At 51.5% G+C, this 20,427-nt stretch overlaps 2 protein-coding genes across 2 annotated transcripts in view; one reads left to right on the top strand and one right to left on the bottom strand.

The window, feature by feature from the left end:
* CD3E (CD3e molecule, epsilon (CD3-TCR complex)) overlaps positions 1-1,620 on the top strand; it is a 10,295-nt gene extending 8,675 nt beyond the window's left edge. The window contains exons 8-9 of the mRNA XM_014539136.1: positions 1-39; positions 1,046-1,620. Of these exons, the coding sequence (XP_014394622.1) occupies positions 1-39; positions 1,046-1,102 (96 nt within the window). The 3' untranslated portion in view covers positions 1,103-1,620. The remainder of the gene's footprint in view (positions 40-1,045) is intronic.
* Positions 1,621-11,312: 9,692 nt separating this feature from the next.
* On the bottom strand, positions 11,313-15,324 carry CD3D (CD3d molecule, delta (CD3-TCR complex)). Its single transcript, XM_005856793.2, has 5 exons — positions 15,148-15,324; positions 13,297-13,515; positions 12,713-12,844; positions 12,357-12,400; positions 11,313-12,157 (listed from the first exon to the last, which is right to left on the bottom strand). The coding sequence occupies exons 1-5, from the start codon at positions 15,200-15,202 to the stop codon at positions 12,092-12,094; spliced, it is 516 nt and encodes a 171-aa protein (XP_005856855.1). The 5' UTR covers positions 15,203-15,324; the 3' UTR covers positions 11,313-12,091.
* Between the last annotated feature and the right edge of the window lie 5,103 nt (positions 15,325-20,427).

Genomic DNA, 20,427 nt, shown 5'->3' with positions numbered 1-20,427 from the left:
AAGGAGAGGCCACCGCCAGTTCCCAATCCGGACTATGAGGTAACAAGGGATAGAGGGGGACAGGTCTTCCCAGTGGGACTGTTCATCGGCCTGTCACACCTTAACGCCCTCGCGCAGACTCCATGACACTCCCCCCTTTACAGTGAGGCAGGGCCACCTCGCAGGCTGCGCAGTTTCCACCCCACGGAGCGGCTGGTTCTTTTCTTTTTCTTTTTTTAACGTATTTTCATTGATTTCAGAGAGGAAGGGAGAGGGACAGAGAGAGAGAAACATCAGTGATGAAGAGCGTCATTGACCAGCTGCCTCCTGCACATCCCCTCCCGGGGATTGAGCCCGCGACCTGGGCATGTCGCCCATGACCGGAATCTAACTGGGGACCCATCAGTCCGCAGGCCGACGCTCTATCCACTGAGTCACACCAGCCAGGCTGGCTTCTTTCTCCATCAGCTGGGACACACCATGGGAATAACACATATGTAAATTCTAGCATGGTGAACTCGGGGCTGATGTTCCCCCAGCAGGCACCAGTACAGTCATGCCAGTTGTTGAATGACTCAAATGCTTCCCTGATACAGAGCTCCCAGCTCCCCCCGCCCGCACACACACTGCCAGACACCCCGGCCTCTGCGCCCTGCACTGCCTCTTGGCTGGACAGCGGGAGGGCTCCTGCCTGGCTCGCAGACGGCCATCTGGATCCTTCTGCTGGGCTGCTGTGCGTGACTCCCACTGCCAAACGCTGCTGCTGTCAGGCTCGAACACACCCAGCAAATATTTATCGGGCACCAGCCAAGCACATGGTGTTCACTTTCCCGTGACTTTATTTCATTCTGACCGAAGCTCTGAGGCGTGTGTCTTCCGACTCCCACTGTTGAGATGGGGACGCTGACTCCCAGGGGGAGTGACCAGAGCCAGGCTGTTGCCAGGCAATGCCAGCCAGCCTCCTGGCGCCTGGTCCAAGGTTCTTGCCTTTGCTCCGGAGCTAGATCCTCGGAGGCCCGGCTTCCTCCCACCCTGCTGACCTCCCTCTCCGTTCCCTTCCCCCCAGCCCATCAGGAAAGGCCAGAGGGAGCTGTACGCCGGACTGAACCAGAGAGGCGTCTGACACTCCTGAGCACCCGCCTCCCATGGCCAGGCCTGGCTCCTCCCTCTCCAGGCACCTGCTCCACCCTGGACCCCCCAGGAGATCTGTCCCCCTGTCCAGAGGGAACTCCCGCCTGCAGCCTGGCCCCCCAACCTCTCTGCTGGAAGCTGGCCTAGGATATTGCTGCCTCATTGTTCTTTGAAATATCATCGCTACTCACCTATCACCCTGCACGCTCGCCGGGATATTTACGTCTGCTCTTCGCCACCACTCCCTCCTCTCTTCTCTGGTGGCTGTTCCCTCGGCGCCCTCCTGCTCCTGCGTATAAGTTGCCCCCAACCTCACTGTCCCACCTGCCGTTCTGCTTGTCAGCTCTCTTTTGGGGGACCCTCTGTGCGAGTGCCCTGGATCCGCGCTGGCAGGGGGCCCGGCCCAGAGCTTCCTCTCCCCTTCTCCACTGCCCCCCCTCCCCCCACCAGGGTCACTTCCATCCCCGTGAACAGGCTGGGCTCCTGTGGGCGGGAGAGAGGAGAAATAAAGTGCCCTTGGCTGAAAGAATCGCTGTCCTCTTTTCTGGGAGGCCTTCGAGGCCGCCTTGTGTCCTGAAACAGCTCCGGTCCTTCTGCCTGTGACTGACCCCCGCTGTGGTCCCAGCGCCACTGTCTTCCCAGGGGCGGGCGTCATCTCTCTGGAGAGAGCACTAGGGAACCAGAGAGAGAGAACAATTAGTCATTTGACTCACTTCTCTTGGGCAAAAACATCAAAGGTGGCAGAGTGGTCAGTTCGTACAGTGGGTGCGGCCGAAGCAGAGGCTTCAAAGGCAGATGCAGGCAGCAGGTGACAGAGCGCAGGGCCAGGGTGGGGGGGGACCGATCTCCACAGCTGCAGCGCCCTCACTGCTACGGCCCTTGGACACACCATCCCCTCTCCGGCCTCTCTCCTCCTCTGAACATCAGACGTGCTGAGAGGCTAACGCACGGTCCAGGCAAAGCCGTTCCCTGGCTGGGGCCTCGTACCACCTGCAGAGGCAGCAGCCCGCTGCTCGGCGAGGGCAGAGACGGTGTCTGTCTCCATCCTGACTGCTCCTTGTGCCCAGAGCAGAGCCTGGCACGTGTGTGGGCTCAGTGTTGAGTGTGAGGAAAGCACTGCCCGTGGGTCAAGGCCAAGGGGACAGCCTTGGGGGCAATCATGACCCAGATGCTGCACCCCACTGTGACCACCTCCACCCAGGATCGTCCGGTGACCCCACCACTGTGATCCCTCCACCCACAATCATCATGGTGACCCCACCACTGTGACCCCTCCACCCGGGATCATCCGGTGACCCCACCACTGTGACCCCTCCACCCGGGATCGTCCCGGTGACCCCCCCACTGTGACCCCTCCACCCGGGATCGTCCCGGTGACCCCCCCACTGTGACCCCTCCACCCGGGATCGTCCCGGTGACCCCCCCACTGTGACCCCTCCACCCGGGATCGTCCCGGTGACCCCCCCACTGTGACCCCTCCACCCGGGATCGTCCCGGTGACCCCCCCACTGTGACCCCTCCACCCGGGATCGTCCCGGTGACCCCCCCACTGTGACCCCTCCACCCGGGATCGTCCCGGTGACCCCCCCACTGTGACCCCTCCACCCGGGATCGTCCCGGTGACCCCCCCACTGTGACCCCTCCACCCGGGATCGTCCCGGTGACCCCCCCACTGTGACCCCTCCACCCGGGATCGTCCCGGTGACCCCCCCACTGTGACCCCTCCACCCGGGATCGTCCCGGTGACCCCCCCACTGTGACCCCTCCACCCGGGATCGTCCCGGTGACCCCCCCACTGTGACCCCTCCACCCGGGATCGTCCCGGTGACCCCCCCACTGTGACCCCTCCACCCGGGATCGTCCCGGTGACCCCCCCACTGTGACCCCTCCACCCGGGATCGTCCCGGTGACCCCCCCACTGTGACCCCTCCACCCGGGATCGTCCCGGTGACCCCCCCACTGTGACCCCTCCACCCGGGATCGTCCCGGTGACCCCCCCACTGTGACCCCTCCACCCGGGATCGTCCCGGTGACCCCCCCACTGTGACCCCTCCACCCGGGATCGTCCCGGTGACCCCCCCACTGTGACCCCTCCACCCGGGATCGTCCCGGTGACCCCCCCACTGTGACCCCTCCACCCGGGATCGTCCCGGTGACCCCCCCACTGTGACCCCTCCACCCGGGATCGTCCCGGTGACCCCCCCACTGTGACCCCTCCACCCGGGATCGTCCCGGTGACCCCCCCACTGTGACCCCTCCACCCGGGATCGTCCCGGTGACCCCCCCACTGTGACCCCTCCACCCGGGATCGTCCCGGTGACCCCCCCACTGTGACCCCTCCACCCGGGATCGTCCCGGTGACCCCCCCACTGTGACCCCTCCACCCGGGATCGTCCCGGTGACCCCCCCACTGTGACCCCTCCACCCGGGATCGTCCCGGTGACCCCCCCACTGTGACCCCTCCACCCGGGATCGTCCCGGTGACCCCCCCACTGTGACCCCTCCACCCGGGATCGTCCCGGTGACCCCCCCACTGTGACCCCTCCACCCGGGATCGTCCCGGTGACCCCCCCACTGTGACCCCTCCACCCGGGATCGTCCCGGTGACCCCCCCACTGTGACCCCTCCACCCGGGATCGTCCCGGTGACCCCCCCACTGTGACCCCTCCACCCGGGATCGTCCCGGTGACCCCCCCACTGTGACCCCTCCACCCGGGATCATCCGGTGACCCCACCACTGTGACCCCTCCACCCGGGATCGTCCCAGTGACCCACACCTGGCTTGGCAGTGGATGTCAGAGTCTGTGGGGAGACCTGGGCACATTTCTATTTCACCTTCAAATTATGAAGGAAAAATTTCTTTAATACAATCGGTTTGATGTCAAAACCTTATTTTTAATTACAAAAGGCATTCCAGAAAGTGTTGATTAAAAAACTGGTGTTTAGCCCTAACCGGTTTGGCTCAGTGGATAGAGCGCTGGCCTGCGGACTGAAGGGTCCCAGGTTCGATTCTGGTCAAGGGCATGTACCTTGGTTGCGGGCACATCCCCAGTAGGGGTGTGCAGGTGCATGTTTCAGCCAATTGATGTTTCTCTCTCATCGATGTTTCTAACTCTCTATCCCTCTCCCATCCTCTCTGTAAAAAATCAATAAAATATATATATTTTTAAACTGGTGTTTATAAGATTAATTTGACTGTAAATGAGCAGATACATTTCTATTAAATGTTGGTAAAAGTTTACATAAATGAAAGAAAAGGAAAGAAAGAGCTGGAGCGGCGGGGAGGGAGAGGGGGAGGGAAGGGAGAGGGCAGCCAGAGCAGCTGTGGTGCAGGAGCCAGGATGTGGGCTGCACGCCTGCCAGTGAGGGTGAGAGGTGCTGCAGCAGCCTGAGGCCAGTGTGGGAGGCCCCTCCCCCTCCCAGGGCCCAGGCTCAGCTTGAGGAGAGAGGAGTCCCCTACCCCCACCTCTCCTCCCCCTCCCAGGGCCCAGGCTCAGCTTGAGGAGAGAGGCCGAGCACTGACATGGGTTTCAATCCAGCTCAAGCCAGCGAGCTCTCTCCCTCCCTCTCTGCACTCAGAAAGCTCTGTGACCACAGGGCTATTTATGTGTGCGACCAAGACTGAAAAAGCCACTGGTGGTGTGGACAAAAGGGGCCACATGCTAACCTGACAGCTCAGGGGAGGCCTGCATGGCGGGCTTGCAAACTCAGAGACCTAAAGTCACCACAAAGGATGGTCTGAAATAAACTTTAACTAAAGGCAGTGATGGTGGGTAGTTACGTCCTAGGCTGGTTTCTTCCCTGACAATGTCAACCTTTACCTTAACTGAGCCTGTCTGTCTTTTTGCATCTATGATAACATATCCTTGAAATGTCTGGGTAACTTCTAACTTCCCTTTTTCCAGACCCCTTGGGGCACAACCTAATGTGCCTGGGCGCCAGGACAGAGACCACAAATTCCTTCATTGTTATCATGTTAATTGCTGACTGTTGGCTATCCTGCACCCACCTAAGTATGTGTCCATCATTTCACTTTTTGTCCAATCCCAGAGGTTTCCCCCTTTGCTTTCTCCCGCCTCTCTAGCCTATCACCAATGGATTTCATGTGACCCACCTACGTCTCCTCCTTTGATTGCAATGTATAAAAACAGAGGAAAACCCGCCATTCTCTGGAGCACTATCCCAATCCATTGAGATACTACTTCCCAGCAATTGTCGACAGTTTGGCTCAAATAAACTCACAATATTCTTTCCAGGTTTGAATGTTTTTTATGTTAACAGTGGTGCACACTCAGCCTTGGGCTTGTGACCGCAGCTTCTATGTGACGGGCCCTGTTGAAACGCTGCTTCTTTCCCTCTAAACTCTCCTGCTACTTTGCCAAATTCATTATTAAATCTAGTAGTTTTTTGGTGGAATCTTTAGGGTTTTCTATGTACAATATCATGTCATCTGTGAATAATGAGAGTTTTACTTCCTCCTTTCCAGTTTGGATGCCTTTTATCTCTTCTTGTCTGATCACTGTGGCTAGGATTTCCTGTGCTGTGTTGAACAGGAGTGGTGAAAGCAGACATCCCTGTCTTGTTCCTGGTCTTAGGGGAAATGGTTTTAGTTTTTGCCCACTGAGTATGATGCTCGCTGTAAGTTTGTCATCTATGGCCTTTATCATGTTGAGATGTGCTCCCTCTATTCCCACTTTGCTGAGAGTTTTTATCAAAAGTGGGTGTGGGATTTTGTCAAATGCTTTTTCTGCATCTGTTGATAAGCCCTCTAACCAGTGTTTCTCAACCTTCCTAATGCCGCGACCCTTTAATACAGTTCCTCATGTTGTGGTGACCCCCAACCATAAAATTATTTTCGTTGCTACTTCATAACTGTAATTTTGCTACTGTTATGAATGGTAATGTAAATATCTGATATGCTATATGTGTTTTCTGATGGTCGCGACCCACAGGTTGAGAACCGCTGCAACTCTCAACACTTACGCTCACAAGGAGTCCCCTGAGGGTGACCTGCACTAGCTGCCGAGGCTGCCCGGGGTGGCTGTCTCGTCCCGGGTGTATTTGGTGGTGCCCAGTCAGGGTGAGGTGTGGCTCAGCATGATAAGAGCAATAACAGTGACCATTTAGTGAGCACATGCTATGCTCTAGAAATTGTCTTAGCACTTTACTCCATTTGAAGTCTGGTAGCAATCATCTCAGGTAGAAACTGCAGTTTAACTTTAATCCTGCTGTTTGGCTTCTGTCCTTATTTGCTTGCTAAAACAATAGAAAAGTTACTTTGATTTTCTGAACTTATGTATGCTATCCCAATCGATTGAATACTCCATTGTTGGTGGTTTGAATATCCCATTGATTGTGATCTTACTGGTTATCGAAGCACATTCTTCTGTACCTGGGAACCAGGACAGCACAATGACCCTAAATTGCCTCAGTGTTTCCGTTGATTCAGTGATCCGAAGACCCAAAACTGTAATTAATCTTTATAGATAACTAACTTGCTCAATTTCACTTCTGTAACTGCTTTGTGCAAACCAGGTTCCTCATTCCAAACCCAAAGATGTAATTGATATCTTTGTAATATTTGCCTATATTAGCCTAATGTTGCCACCATTTTGGGACTGGGAGATTTGGAGCCATAACTCCTTCTCAGTTGCCAGCTTATTAAATGACTCATTAATTTGGTCTTGCACCCTGAGTATTTACTCGCCGAGTACATTACAACACATTTACCCCGTCTAATCCTCATGACAACCAGACAGGGTGCATGTTGTTGTCCTTGTTTCACAGATGAAGATATGGGCTAAGAGAGGTAAGCTGTGAGGTGGAATGTTAGTGAGAAGAGAGCCAGAATGAGGTGCAGGGCCGTCTGACTCCAAAACTCTGAGCAGTTCCCCGGGGCTAGTGTGGTTATCGAAAATGCTCTCTGGCTCCCCGGCTTAAGAGCTGTGTGCAGTCATTTAGGTTTTCCTTCAGCAAGTGCTTTCTTTTTTCTTTTTTAAAAATATATTTTTATTTATTTCAGAGAGGAAAGGAGAAAGGAGAGAGAGAAACATCAGTAATGAGAATCATTGATCGGCTGCCTCCTGCACGCCCCCTACTGAGGATCGAGCCCGCATGTGGCCTGACCAGAATCAAACCCAGGACCCTTCAGTCCGCAGGCCGATGCTCTATCCGCTGAGCCAAACCAGTTAGGGCGAGAGTGCTTTTCTAACCGCAGGCAGACCAGCACTGTGCTGAGGCTCAAGGGGACAAACGGTTCCCATCTTCAGGGAGCTTGCAGTCACATAACCTTGCCCACACATGCAGGAAGTTCAACAGCCACAGGAGAGCAAATGTGATTGAGCGCCCATGAGTACCCCAGACCGTGTGCCCGGTGTTCTAACGAGCAACTGAGAGAGCTGAGGTGGTGGGGAAGCAACATGCATGAGAGACGGGATCTGGGCCTTAGAGGGAAGGGTGGATAGACTGTGAAGGAAAGGAGAAGACACTCCGCTCACTAAAGAGAAAATAGATAACCCAAAGAGCACTTTATTTATTTTTTAATATATTTTTATTGATTTCAGAGAGGAAGGGAGAGGAAAAGAGAGATAGAAACATCAATGATGAGAGAATCATTGATCTGCTGCCTCCTGTATGCCCCTACTAGGGCTCAAGCCCGCATCCAGGGCATGTGCCCTGACGGGGAATCTAACCACAACCTCCTGGTTTATAGGTCCACGCTCAACCACTGAGCCATGCCAGCAGGGCCCAAAGAGCCCTTTAGCTACTAAATAAATTTAATTTATACTTAAAAACCTTTCCACAAAGAAAACTCCAGCCAACATGATTTCATTGGTGAAATCTACCCAGAATTTAAGAGAGAAATAAAGCCAATTCTATACATACTCCTCCAGAAAATTGAAGAGGAAATACTTTCAACTCATTCTATGGAGACCAAATTCATCTTGCATAATGGTTCATTTTAAGTGTCAAGCTGAGCCATGCTACTCTGATATTTGGTCAAGCATATCTGGATATTATTGTGAAAGTATTTTTTAGTTGAGATTGACATTACATGCATAGACTTTGATTAAAGCAGGTTACTCTCCATAATGTGAGTGAGCCTCATCCCATCAGTTGAAGGCCTTAAGAAAAGACAGACTGAGGTCCTCTGAGGAAAAGGGAACTCTCTCTGTCTCCAGACTACCTTTGGACCCGAGATGCCACATCAGCTCTTCCCTGGGTCTCCATCCTGCCCACCTGCCCGACCACCTGTAGATTTTGGACTTGCCAGCCTTCACACTTGCATGAGCCAACTCCTTAAAATAAATCTCTCTCTCTTTCATCCCTCTCTCTCTCTAATAGGATATATATATATATTGGTTCTATTTATGTGGAGAACCCTGACTAATATACCCTTATGCCAAAACCAGACAAAAACATTACAAGAAAACTGAAAACCAATATTCCTTATGAATAAATGCAAATTTTTTTTCACAAAATTTTGGTAAATTTAATCTAATAATATATTAAAAGAAATATCACAATGATCAAGTACAGTTTATTTCAGGAATGCAGGGTCGGTTTAACGGATCATGCCACTGATGTAATTTATAATTTATATGGTTTTACTTTTTCAGTAAAGTAAAACCATATAAACATCTCAATGGATGCTGAAGAAGCACTTGACAATACAACTATTTTCACTAAAAATTCCCAACAAACTAGAAAGAGAAGGGAATGTTCTCAACTTGTCAAAGGGCATCTAAGAAAAACCTACAGCCAACTCATACTTAATGATGAAGACAACGCTTTCCGCTAACATCACAAATAAGGCAAGAATGTCCTCCCTCCACTTCCATGCAACATTGTACATGGCCATAGCCAGTGCAAGGAGCTGAAATAAAACATCCACATTGGACATGGAAATGTTAAACTGTCTTTATTCACAAGCAACGTGGTCATCTATGTAGAATATCTAGAGCAGTGGTTCTCAACCTTCCTAATGCCGCGACCCTTTAATCCAGTTCCTCGTGTTGTGGTGACCCCCAATTTCATTGTTACAAATTGAACTTAATTAAAGCATAGTGATTCATCACAAAAACAATATGTAATTATATATGTGTTTTCCGATGGTCTTAGGCGACTCCTGTGAAAGGCTCGTTCGACCCCCAAAGGGGTCGCGACCCACAGGTTGAGAACCGCTGATCTAGTGGGATCTACAAAAAGCTACTAGAATTAGTAATTGGGTTTAAGAAGTATTCAGAGTACAAGATCAATATTGCATACCAAAAGCAACTGTATTTCTATATACACCAACAAACAACTGGACAGTTCAATGTTTAAAATATCATATACAATAACATCAAAAAATATAAAATACTTTAAGGATAAATCTGACAAAAGACACGTTCATGGCTTGGAAGACTCATTATTATTAAGATGTCAATTCTTCCCAATTGTCTATAAATGCAATGCAATCATAATCAAAATCCCATCAGGCACTTTGTAGTCAGAATTTGAGAAGCCACTTTGTATGGGAGTGCAAAGGCACAAGAATAGCCATACTACTTTCTTTAAAAATTTATCCCAGCCTGACTCATGTGGCTCAGTGGTTGAGCATCAACCTATAAAACAGGAAGTCATGGTTCGATTCCTGGTCAGGGCAAATGCCCGGGTTTCGGGCTCGATCCCCAGTGTGGGGCGAGCAGGAGGCAGCCGGTCGATGATTCTCTCTCATCTTTGATGTTTCTATCTCTCTCTCCTTCTCCCTTCCTCTCTGAAATCAATAAAGATTTTTTTAAAGTGTATCCCAGCCATAGCCCTTCTGAGTATTTATCCAACAGAAATAAAAGCACAGGTCCACACAATGACATATATGTAAATGTTCACAGCAGCGTTATGTGTAACAGCCCAAACCAGGAAACAACCCAAAAGACTAGCAACCGTCGAACAGGAAGCCGCCATGCATGTCCGCACAGGGAACGCTGCTGAGCAATAAGCAAGGCAGAAGCGTGATGGCGGCAACAAGAGGCATGAATCTCCAAATCATTACTGAGTCTGAGAAGCCAGACCAAAAGGAGCACCTGTCATACAGTATTGCATCCATGTCACCTGGGAAATGTAGCCAACCTCTGTGACAGCAGGCAGACCCGTGGCGGCCGGGGCGGGGGAGAGGCAGGAGGCGGGATGCCGTGCACGGGGGCACAGGGCGCTCTGGGCTGTGGGAGAGGTGCATTATCTTGACTGCAGCCACGTTTCACAAGCGTGTGTATATGCCAGAACTTACCACACCTCACAATTTAAATACAGTCAGTCAGCTCACCTCAGTCCATCTGCTTTTTCAAGGCACACACACAGCAAGAGCCGAAAGGACGCAAGGCTCCCGAAGTGCTCAGGAGGGCAGTGCTTCTCACCCTGGCTTCCCACTGAAACCACCTTAAGTCCAAATGCCCCAGACCAATTAAGTTAGTCTCTCTCTCTCTCTCTCTCTCTCTCTCTCCCTCTCCCTCTCCCTTCCTCTCTGAAATCAATAAAAATAAATTTTTAAAATATATTTTTATTGATTTCAGAGAGGAAGGGAGAGGGAGCGAGAGATAGAAACATCAATGATTAGAGAGAATCTTCGATCGGCTGCTTCCTGCACACCCCATACTGGGGATCAAACATGTGCTCTGATGGGGAATCGAACCATGACCTCCTGGTTCATAGGTCAACACTCAACCACTGAGTCACACTGGCTGGGCCCAATAAGTCCCTTAGGCTCCCAAGGTTTCAGAACCACCACTAACCCACCAGCTAAAGAGGAGATATATATATTTGATTTCAGAGAGGGAGAGAGAGATAGAAACATCAATGATAAGAGAGACTCATTGATCAACTGCATCCTGCAGATCAAGCCCACAACCAGGCATGTGCCTTTGACCGGAATCAAACCCAGGACCCTTCGGTCCACAGGCCGATGCTCTATCCACTGAGCCAAACCAACTAGAGCTGAAGAGGACATCTATTGAAAACATCCTAGCCCTGGCTGGTTTGGCTCAGTTGATGGCGCATCGGCCTGCAGAATGAAGGGGCCTGGGTTCAATTCCGGTCAAGGGCATGTACCTAGGCTGTAGTCTCGATCCCTGGCCCTGATCAGTACGTGTGCAGGAGGCAACCAATCAATGTGTCTCTCTCAATTGATGTTTCTCTCTGTGTGTGTCTCTCCCCCTCTCTTTCACTCTCTCTAAATATCAATGGGAAAATATCCTCAGGTGAGGATTAACAACCACAACAAAAAAAGAAAACATCCTAAACCCCCACCCAGTCTCAAACTCCAGTTTTGCAACTGAGTGGAGAAGGATGGTGGGCTTTCATTGACGAAGGGCTTCTGCCGCCAGTTCATCGTGCGTGCAGGTAGGGGCAGGGCAGGCTCTGGGGGAGGAATGGTACTGAGGGGCCTGGGCTGAGACCTCCTCACAGCTAGTGGCTTCACAAAGCTCCTAACACCAAGGCCAGTCCCTCAGCAAAAGAGGGACGTTCCCACATGCATGTCCTTTGACAAGAAGTGAGTCCCAGGGCCCTTGATGTCTCTGCCACCTGCGCTCATGACGTCATGGAAACTTGTGTGCGGCTGGGTCCCCGAACTAGCAGCCGCCTCAGCTGTGGCCAGGGAGCCAAAGCTCAGGAAGTGCTGCCGGGCCGCCTGGAGGTGGCAAGTGGCTGGGGGCGTGGTGGGCAGACCCTGCCCCCCGGAGCCCACCAGGTCAGAAGCACCGTGAGCCAAGCTGTAATGAGAGATTGCCCATCACCAGGTCCATGGGGGCCAAAGGCAGGAAAGCGATGAAGAGAGAACACACGTGGGCAGGGAGGGCAAGGACCCTGCCAAGTCAGCACGGCTCCGAGGCCTGGCCCGGGAGCTTTGAAAAGCGCAGGAGCTGCCGCGTGCAAGAAGACATCTTTATTGGCTGAGCAGGAAGAGAAGGGACCGTCGGCAGCTGGTGCTCCATCAGTCTCAGGTTCACCTGCTCCGAGGCCAGCTCTCACCAAGGTGACTGTACTGAGCATCGTTCCGGTCTCTGAGGGGCTAAGAGAGGAGAAGGGGCAGGGGCAGGGCTCCCCCAGGGGGCCCCAGCCGGCCGCTGAGAGCTGGTGCCTGGCCTTTCCAGACCCCAGCCCCAGTAAACTCCCACTGGGACCCTTCATACACACACGTCACCCCTAGTGTCAGCTTCTGCATCGCCACTCCCGCCTCCTCCCATCCTGTCTCTCCCGTCAGGACTCACCTGGTAGAGCTGGTCGTTCCTCAGTAGAGCCTGAGTGTCAGCAGCTAGAAGAGCCAGGAAAGCGAGTTAGAAAGGCCTGGGAGGGTGAGCTGTGAGGCCCTGTGGACGCTGCAGGGGAGCTGCAGGCGGTCACAGCTCGGAAGGTTGCATGAGCAACATGGGCCCCCAAGTCCTTCCATAGCAGCTGTAAACATCCTTAGGAGAGTGATCCCAGGTGAGAAACAACCCACTCCAGCCCCACTGCTAGGCAGGGGCACCCCCACAACACACACACACACACACACACACACACACACACACACACTCTCTCTCTCTCTCTCTCTCTCTCTCTCTCTCTCTCTGTCCCTCCTACTTACCCCTGGGCAGCCTTCCAGTCTCGTGTCCAGCAAAGCAGTAGACTCCCAAAGCAAGGAGCAGGGTGGCGATGACATCGGTGACGATGATGCCGGCCAGGGTGGTGGGGTCCAGCTCCACGCAGTTCTGGCACACTGGGGGCGGGGGGAGATGGGGGGGGCCTTTCAAGACCAGGAAGCCACCTCTGCCTCCTGGGGCAGCCCCAGGCTCTCTCCAGTCAAGACCTGAACTTAAGACCCTTGGAGAAAGGCCTGCAGGTGGCCTTGCTATATCCACCTCTACTCCTCCTCCCAACGCATCCCTGAGCAGGGCCCACAGTAGTCAGCTTTATAGGAAATTAAACAAGGCAAAGGCCAAGCCGCTCTCCCAACAAAGCCCTACTGCTGGGGTCACAAGGCTCCTACTGCTCTTTCTTCCTTAGATAAGTTCTCTCCAGCTCTGAGGGCCTGAGAATCTGGCTCCTACCATCATAATAGGAGCCCCAGTTTGTTTAGAAAACAGATTGGTTCACCACGGGCCCACCGCCCCCCAGCTAGAAAGTTCTCACATCCAGAGGCCCCATCCATGCCAACCCAAAGGCACGCACTTCGATAATATACTTGCAGGGTGTATGTTGGGGTGCCTTCGTTCTGCGTCTCATTGCACAGGTACGCTCCCCGCGGGTCCAGGACGCGTCTTCCCAAGTCCAGACTTTGCTTGTCCTGTAACTCGATCCCCATCGTTCCCTCTAGCCGGGTGATGGTGCCGGTGCAATTCAAAACCACTTTGTCCTCAAATTCCTCCACGAATTTCTGGAAGGGGCTCACTAAGGGGAAAAAATACTGTGATTGGAGCCACCTCTTTGATCTGCCCCAGACCCCGTGTTCTGCTGAGGCTCATACTTAAGAAAGACCGCTATTCAAGTCTAATTTATGGTTTCTTGCAAGAGAGAGGTCACAAGAGAAAGGTTTCAGGAGGATGCCCATGAACCTCAGGGGCCAGGAAGGACACAAAGATGCGGCCCACGTCGAGGGTAGGCCCCGATGGACAAAGAGTAAAGGAGGAACCCTAGAAATGGGTTCATCTGAGGACATTCCTGGAAATGAATCCAGACCACTGATTCGAAGTAGGAGGGGAGCAGACGGATGAATCTCAGAGGGGAGGGGCGTGGGGGGAGACAGTTACTAAAGAACTCATATGCATAACCTAGGGACACAGACAATAGGGTGGTGAAGGCCTGGAGAGGGAGGTAACATCTGCAATACTTTCAACAATAGCGATAAATTCAAAAATAGAATAAAGGGCAGCAGGAGGGTAGCAGAGCCCAGGAAAGCACCCAGGAGGCATGAAAAAGCAGAGGCTCCTTGCTTGGAGATGCCTGCATTTTCCCTCCAGGAAAACTTCCAATTCTACTCCCCAGCCAACCTACAACGCTCCCACTTCAGCTTCTCCCGCTCTCCCTCCCCTTTCCTCACCCCAACAGTAAGCGAGATGGTGGGGGTGAGACCAGCCCCGGGTCCAGCAGGGAACCCAGGGCAAATCCCACGTAAAGAGTTTTAGTTGTTCCACCCTCGCTGAAGGGGAGAAGGACCGAAAGGAAGATGTATCAAATCTCTTCTTGGGGCTCCACACAAGGCAAGTCCTGTGGGGAGATAGGGCTGGAGGCACGCACAGCACCTTCTAGAAGCACTGCGTTGCTTTGGCGAGAGCATCTCCAGTCCACAGAGGCACTGGCGTCGGTGCCCCCAATCCCAGGGAGTGTGGGAGCTACGTTCTCCCTGAGCTGCGCGCTCAGCTACCAGTTTGGATACAAGAGCATCGTCTAGAAAAGCCAGTGCCTCCACAGCAGGTCAAGAACCCGTGTGTGTGCACTCAGGGAGAAGGTGCCTCAGACTCTTCATGGCCGACACGCATGTCCTGCTCGGGGCTGTTTCCGCTGAAAGTGCTGGGTGTCCCTAAGCAGCTAATCCCAGGTCACCTGGGACTGAGGGGGCCCTGGGACAGGAACCAGGCCAACAAGATGGGTTGGTCGCTCTTTCCCCAAACCTGCCCTCCCTTCTGCTCCTCCTAAAGCTAGCTCATCTCTTCAAGCATTCCCCTGGGTGCTGGGCCATGGCCCCGGAGGTGGCCTAACGGTGGCCTCCTGACAAGAGGCCTGGATCCTAGAGGAGCAGTGCTGCCATTGTCGCCCGTCTCAGGCACACACACCAACATTCCCTACACACCTCCGGCCTGGGGCCTTCGGGAGACACTCAAGGCCAAGATGAACCCTTCACTGGAGCGGGTCAAAGCCAAGAGCCCATTTCGCAGACCCGGCGCCCCATCCAGCGCTCCCTCCTGGGCAGCCCTGCATGCCTGAGAGCCAGCCCCGGGAAGGACTGTCACCGCCTCGCTCCAGGTGTAACGTCCCCCTCGGTCTCTTCCCGCAGGTGCCGCCCCGCCCCTGGACAAGCCTTACCGTGGGAGAGAAGGGCGGCCAGCGCCAGGCCAGCCAGAAACCTGCTGCGCGCCATCTCTGAACAGAATTCAGCAGGAGCTAGGCCGGCCCAGGGCTCCCGCCACGGGAGAGCCGCCCTCCCTGCTGACTCGCAGGCCGGAAAGAGGGGCCGGTGGGGAGGCACCAGAAGACGCCTTGTTTGCTCTCTGCCTGGAGGATGGGAGATGGTGGGTTCGGGTGTGGGTGCGGGTGCACCGGCTTCCGGTGGGGAGGGAGGTGGGATTTTTTTTGGGGCGGGGGGAAGCAGGTGCAAGTTGCTCTCTGCACAGGAAGCGTAGGGGTGGAGTGAAAGAGGCAGCAGAGAACATGGGGAAGGTTGCCTGATTTCTGGGAAGTAGAAGGAGGTTGAGGATGGTCCTTTCCTGGGTCATTGAAGAAAAACGAGAACTTGCCTGGTCTCTCGTGGGACCCTGCCCAGTCTTCTTCGAGCAGCCTGGGACAGCAAACCACGTGCTTACCTGCAGGAGGTTGGGCTTCGGAGCACCCCGTCCCCCCAGAGATTCGAATCCCAGCTCCAATACTGCCTCCCCGCTGGGCCTGGGCCAGTGGTGGAATTTTCAGAGTCCAGTGCCCTGGGTATCACCATAAGGCTTGGCTTGGCTCCCTACTTCTCCTCTATTTTTAATTACAATTGGCATTCAATGCTGTACCAGCTTCCGGTGCACAGAGAGTGGCTACATGTGTATATAACTTACCAAGTGACCCCTGCCCTGGTGCGTCTTGCACTCACCTGGCACAGTTACTACATAGTTATTGCAATATTATTGATTATATTCCCTATGCTGTACTTTACATCCCTGTGACTATCTTGTAACTACCAACTTGTACTTTTACATATATATTTTTAATTGATTTCAGAGTGGAAGGGAGAAGGAGAGAAAGATAGATGATGAGAGAGAATCATTGATCGGCTGCCTCCTGCACACCCCACACTGGGGATCAAGCCCTCAGCCCGGGCATGTGCCTGGACCAGGAATTGAACCATGACCTCCTGGTTCATAGGTCGACACTCAACCACTGAGCCATGTGGGCCGGGCTCAATTTGTATTTCTTTATTTCTGTACCTATCTCATCCAGCCCTCCACCCCTCTCCCATCTGACAATCATCAGTTTGTTTCTGTATCTATGAGTTTGTTTGTTTATTCTACTTTTTTATTGATTTTAGAGAGGGAGGAAGGGAAAGAGAGAGAGAAAGAGAGAGAGAGAGAGAGAGAGAACATTGATATGAGAGAGATACATCATCAGTTGCCTCCCATATGCACCCCCGACCGGGTATCAAACCCACAGCCTAGGTATGTGTTCTGACCGGGAATCGAACCCAAAGCCTTCCAGTGCAAGGACAACGCTCCAACCAACTGCGGCTCGCTGGTCAGGGCTGTGTATTCTGCTTTTGAGATTCCACATCTAAGTGAGACCATGTGGCACTTGTCCCTCTCGGTCTGACTCCCTGCAGCCAGGACAATACCCTCGAGGTCCATCCATGTTGTTGTAAAAAGTAAGATTTCATGCTTTTTTCATGGGAAGCAGTTATTGCCATCTTATCCATTGTTTTCTGACTGTTTTTATAGTTCTCTGTTCCTCTCTTATTCTCTTGCTTCCTTCTCTTGTATTTTTTTCATCTTTATTGTTGAAAGTATTACATATGTCCCCATTTTCCCCCATTGACCTCTTCTAGCCCGCCCCGCCCCCCACCCCAGGCCTCTTGCACATGTTGACTTTCTGTAGTGTTGTATCTTGTTTCCTGTGTATCTCTTGTAGATTTTTCAGTTTATGGTTTCCATGTGTTTCGTATATACCAAGCCATGTTTACAGCAGTCCATGTTAAGTGGATGGTCGCTTAAGTTCAAACACTTTCTAAAATCACTATCATTTTTACTCACCCCCTTCATATTTATGTTGTTATCAGGTTTTTTTGTGTGTTTGTGTGTATCCTTTAATTTACTGTTGTAATTACACATAATCTTCCCACTTTTTAAAATATTTTTATTGATTTCAGAGAGGAAGGGAGAGAGAAAGATAAAAACATCAATGATGAGAGAGAATCATTGATCGGCTGCCTCCTGCACGCCCCCTACTGGGGATCGATCCCACAACCTGGGCATGTGCCCTTGACCGAAATCAAACCGGGGACCCTTCAGACCTCAGGCCAACACTCTACTCACTGAGCCAAACCAGCCAGGGCTGCCTTTTAATCTTTGTACTAGCTTTAGTGTTGGTCGATCCACTGACTGTATTATGTGTTTGTCTCTGTCAGTGAGACATTTTTTCTTTGCAATATTTTCTTATTCATATTTTTTATTTTTTCCTACTTCTTTTTAAAGAAGACCCTTTAACATTTCTTGTAGTACTGGTTTGGTGGTGATAAACTCCTTTAGCTTTTTCTTATCTGGAAAGTTCTATTGTTGTTGTTTAGTTTTTATTTCACAATCATAAACTTAACTCTACAATCCAGCTAGACTTAGAGAAGGTAAGGAAATATGGAACCCAATGAACTGTGGTGAGAGCATGAAGGTTACAGCTCTCCTGAGCTACAGAAGGAATGGTCTGGTAGTTAAGATAAAACAAACACAAGTCATCCCTAGCCGGTTTGGCTCAGTGGATAGAGCGTTGGCCTATGGACTGAAGGGTCTGGGGTTTGATTCTGGTGAAGGGCACATGCCCGGGTTGCAGGCTCTGCCCCCTGTAGGGGGCGTGCCGGAGACAACCAATCAATGATTCTCTCTCATTATTGATGTTTCTATCTCTCCCTCTCCCTTCCTCTCTGAAATCAATAAAAATATATTTTAAAGAAAACACACAAGTCAAATTTATTAAGGTTGTCCACAGTCAGCAAAGGTGATCGTCTTACTGGTCTTGCCATTGCTGAACCCAAATCGCTCATGGCTGCCACAACATCCATGCTGACCACATGCTTCCACCCCCGCCCCGCCCCCCCCACACACACACACGCACACTCGCACACTCGGCCTCGGCTGTGCAGAGAAGAACTGGGAGCCGTTTGTGTCAGGTCCAGCATTCGCCATGGGCAAGATGCCAGGACCCACATGCCTCAGGATGGAATTCTCATCCTCAAGTTTCTCCCCACGGATGGACTCGCCGCCTGTGCCATCATGGCGTGTGAGGTCACCACCTGGCACATAAATCCTGGAATCATTCTGCGCAAGCAGGAACCTTTACAAACAGGTCCTTTCTCCCCAGTGCTCAGAGCACGAGAGTTCTCTGCTGTCTTTGGAACTTTGTCTCCAAATAGCTCGAAGGAGACGTGGCCCAGGCTCCCACTCACGGTGATGTCGAAGACACGGTGGGGTTCACCATGGCTGGGCACGAGTGGCTCCAGGTCAGCAGAGTCTACAAGGCCAGCAGAAGCTCTTTGTCTGAACTTTGATTCTAAACAATAACCTGGCTGGGCAGAACCTTGCTTTTCATAACTTTGAATATTTCTTGCCAAACCCTCTGCCTGCAAAGTTTCTGTTGAGAAATTAGCTGGCAGTCTTATGGGCGTTCCCTTGTAGGTAACTAACTGCTTTTCTCTTGCTGTTTTTGAGATTATGTCTTTGTCTTTAACCTTTGGCATTTAAATTATGATATGTTTTGGTGTGGGCCTCTTTCGGTTCATCTTGTTTGGGACTCTCTGCACTTCCTGCACTTGTATGTCTATTTTCTTCCACAGGTTAGGGAAGTTTTTCATCATTATTTCTTTTTGTTTTGTTTTGTTTTGTTTTTTGTTAATGTTCATCTGAGGATATTTTTTTCCATTGATTTTTAGAGAGAGTAGAAGGAAGAGGGAGAGGCAGAGAGAGAGAAACATTGATGTGAAAGAGACACATCGATTGATTGCCTCCTGCACAGGCCCCAACTAAGGCCGGGGATCAGGCCTGCAAACAAGGTATGTGGCCTTGACCAGAATTGAACCCGTGACCTTCAGTGTGAGCGCCAATGTTCTAACCACTGAGCAAACAGGCTAGGCCATCATTATTTCTTAAATAGATTTTTAATCCCTTGCTCATTCTCTCCTTCTTCTGCTACCCCTATGATGTGAATGTTGTTACACTTTATGTTGTCCCAGAGGTCCTTTAAACTATTTCCTTTTTTTTTCTTCTTTTTGCTGTTCTGATTGGGTGTTTTCCACTGCCTTTTTTATTTTAGTAAATTTTTATTTATTTATTTTTTTTTTTTAGAGAGAGGAAGGGAGCAGGAAAGAGACAGAAGCATCGATGAGAGAGAAACATGAACTGGCTTCCTCCTGCACGCTCCCTACTAGGGATCAAACCATCAACTTGGACATGTGCCCTGAATCAAACCAGGGACCTCTTGATACATGGGATGATGCTCAACCAACTAAGACATCTCAGCAGGGCTCTGCCACCTTGTCTTCCAAATCATTGACTCAATCCTCTATTTCCTCTAATCTGCTGTGGATGCGCTCTGATGTATTCTTCATTAGTGATAAGGATTCGAACACGATGTTTGCATGATACTAGACACATCATATGTGTTCAGTGAGAAATAGTTATTAATAACAATATGACTGACTTGTAGGCAGAGTTGAGCCTTCCCAAGAGACAAATGTACTCCCCTCCCCACTCCCACCCCTGCCCCGTGGCCTGTGGGGTTCTGAAACCACACTGTCGTAGTTAAACTATAATTTACCTGAGGGCAGAGATCATGTATATCTCACTTGTTTCTGTGTTTCCAACACCTGGCTTGTGCCTGGCACATGATGAGAGTTCCATCCATTTTTATTGACTCGCTGACTGACTGGCTGGGAGAGAGAGGGCCTGAGATCTCAGAAACTCAGCTCAGTCCCTGTCCTTGGCAATGCTTGGCTGTCTTGTTGGAATTGTCCTATCTATTTCCTTCCAAGCAGATACCTCTTTGATGATCTCATCTCAAAAGGACAGTAAAACATTCCTGTATGAGGACCCGGAGTGAAGTGGCTCTCTTGTCAGAGCTCCAGCCCTGAGCACCCAAAAGTTCCCACCTTTATTTGTTAGTTCCAGCAACAACTAGCAACAAGCAACAACTGACTAAGATACCGGCAACAAATGGTGTCAGCAATGTTTATTTCCCTCGTGAAGAAACAGGCCCAGGCTATTGACTACCCAGCATCCAAGGCTGTTTGTTCTCTGTGCAAGCCCGAGTCTCTGCAATGGGAATCCAGCTCTCTCTCCCTCCACGCCCCCTCCCACCCTTCACTCCTTAACCGAAGAGCAAGGACAACTGCACCTGCAGCCTGCCGAG

The sequence above is a fragment of the Myotis brandtii genome, unplaced genomic scaffold (genome assembly GCF_000412655.1).
Source record: "Myotis brandtii unplaced genomic scaffold, ASM41265v1 scaffold105, whole genome shotgun sequence".
NCBI classification, from domain to species: Eukaryota; Metazoa; Chordata; class Mammalia; order Chiroptera; family Vespertilionidae; genus Myotis; species Myotis brandtii.
The sequence above is the reverse complement of the archived record's forward strand: the minus strand, read 5'-3'. Positions and strand labels throughout refer to the sequence as shown.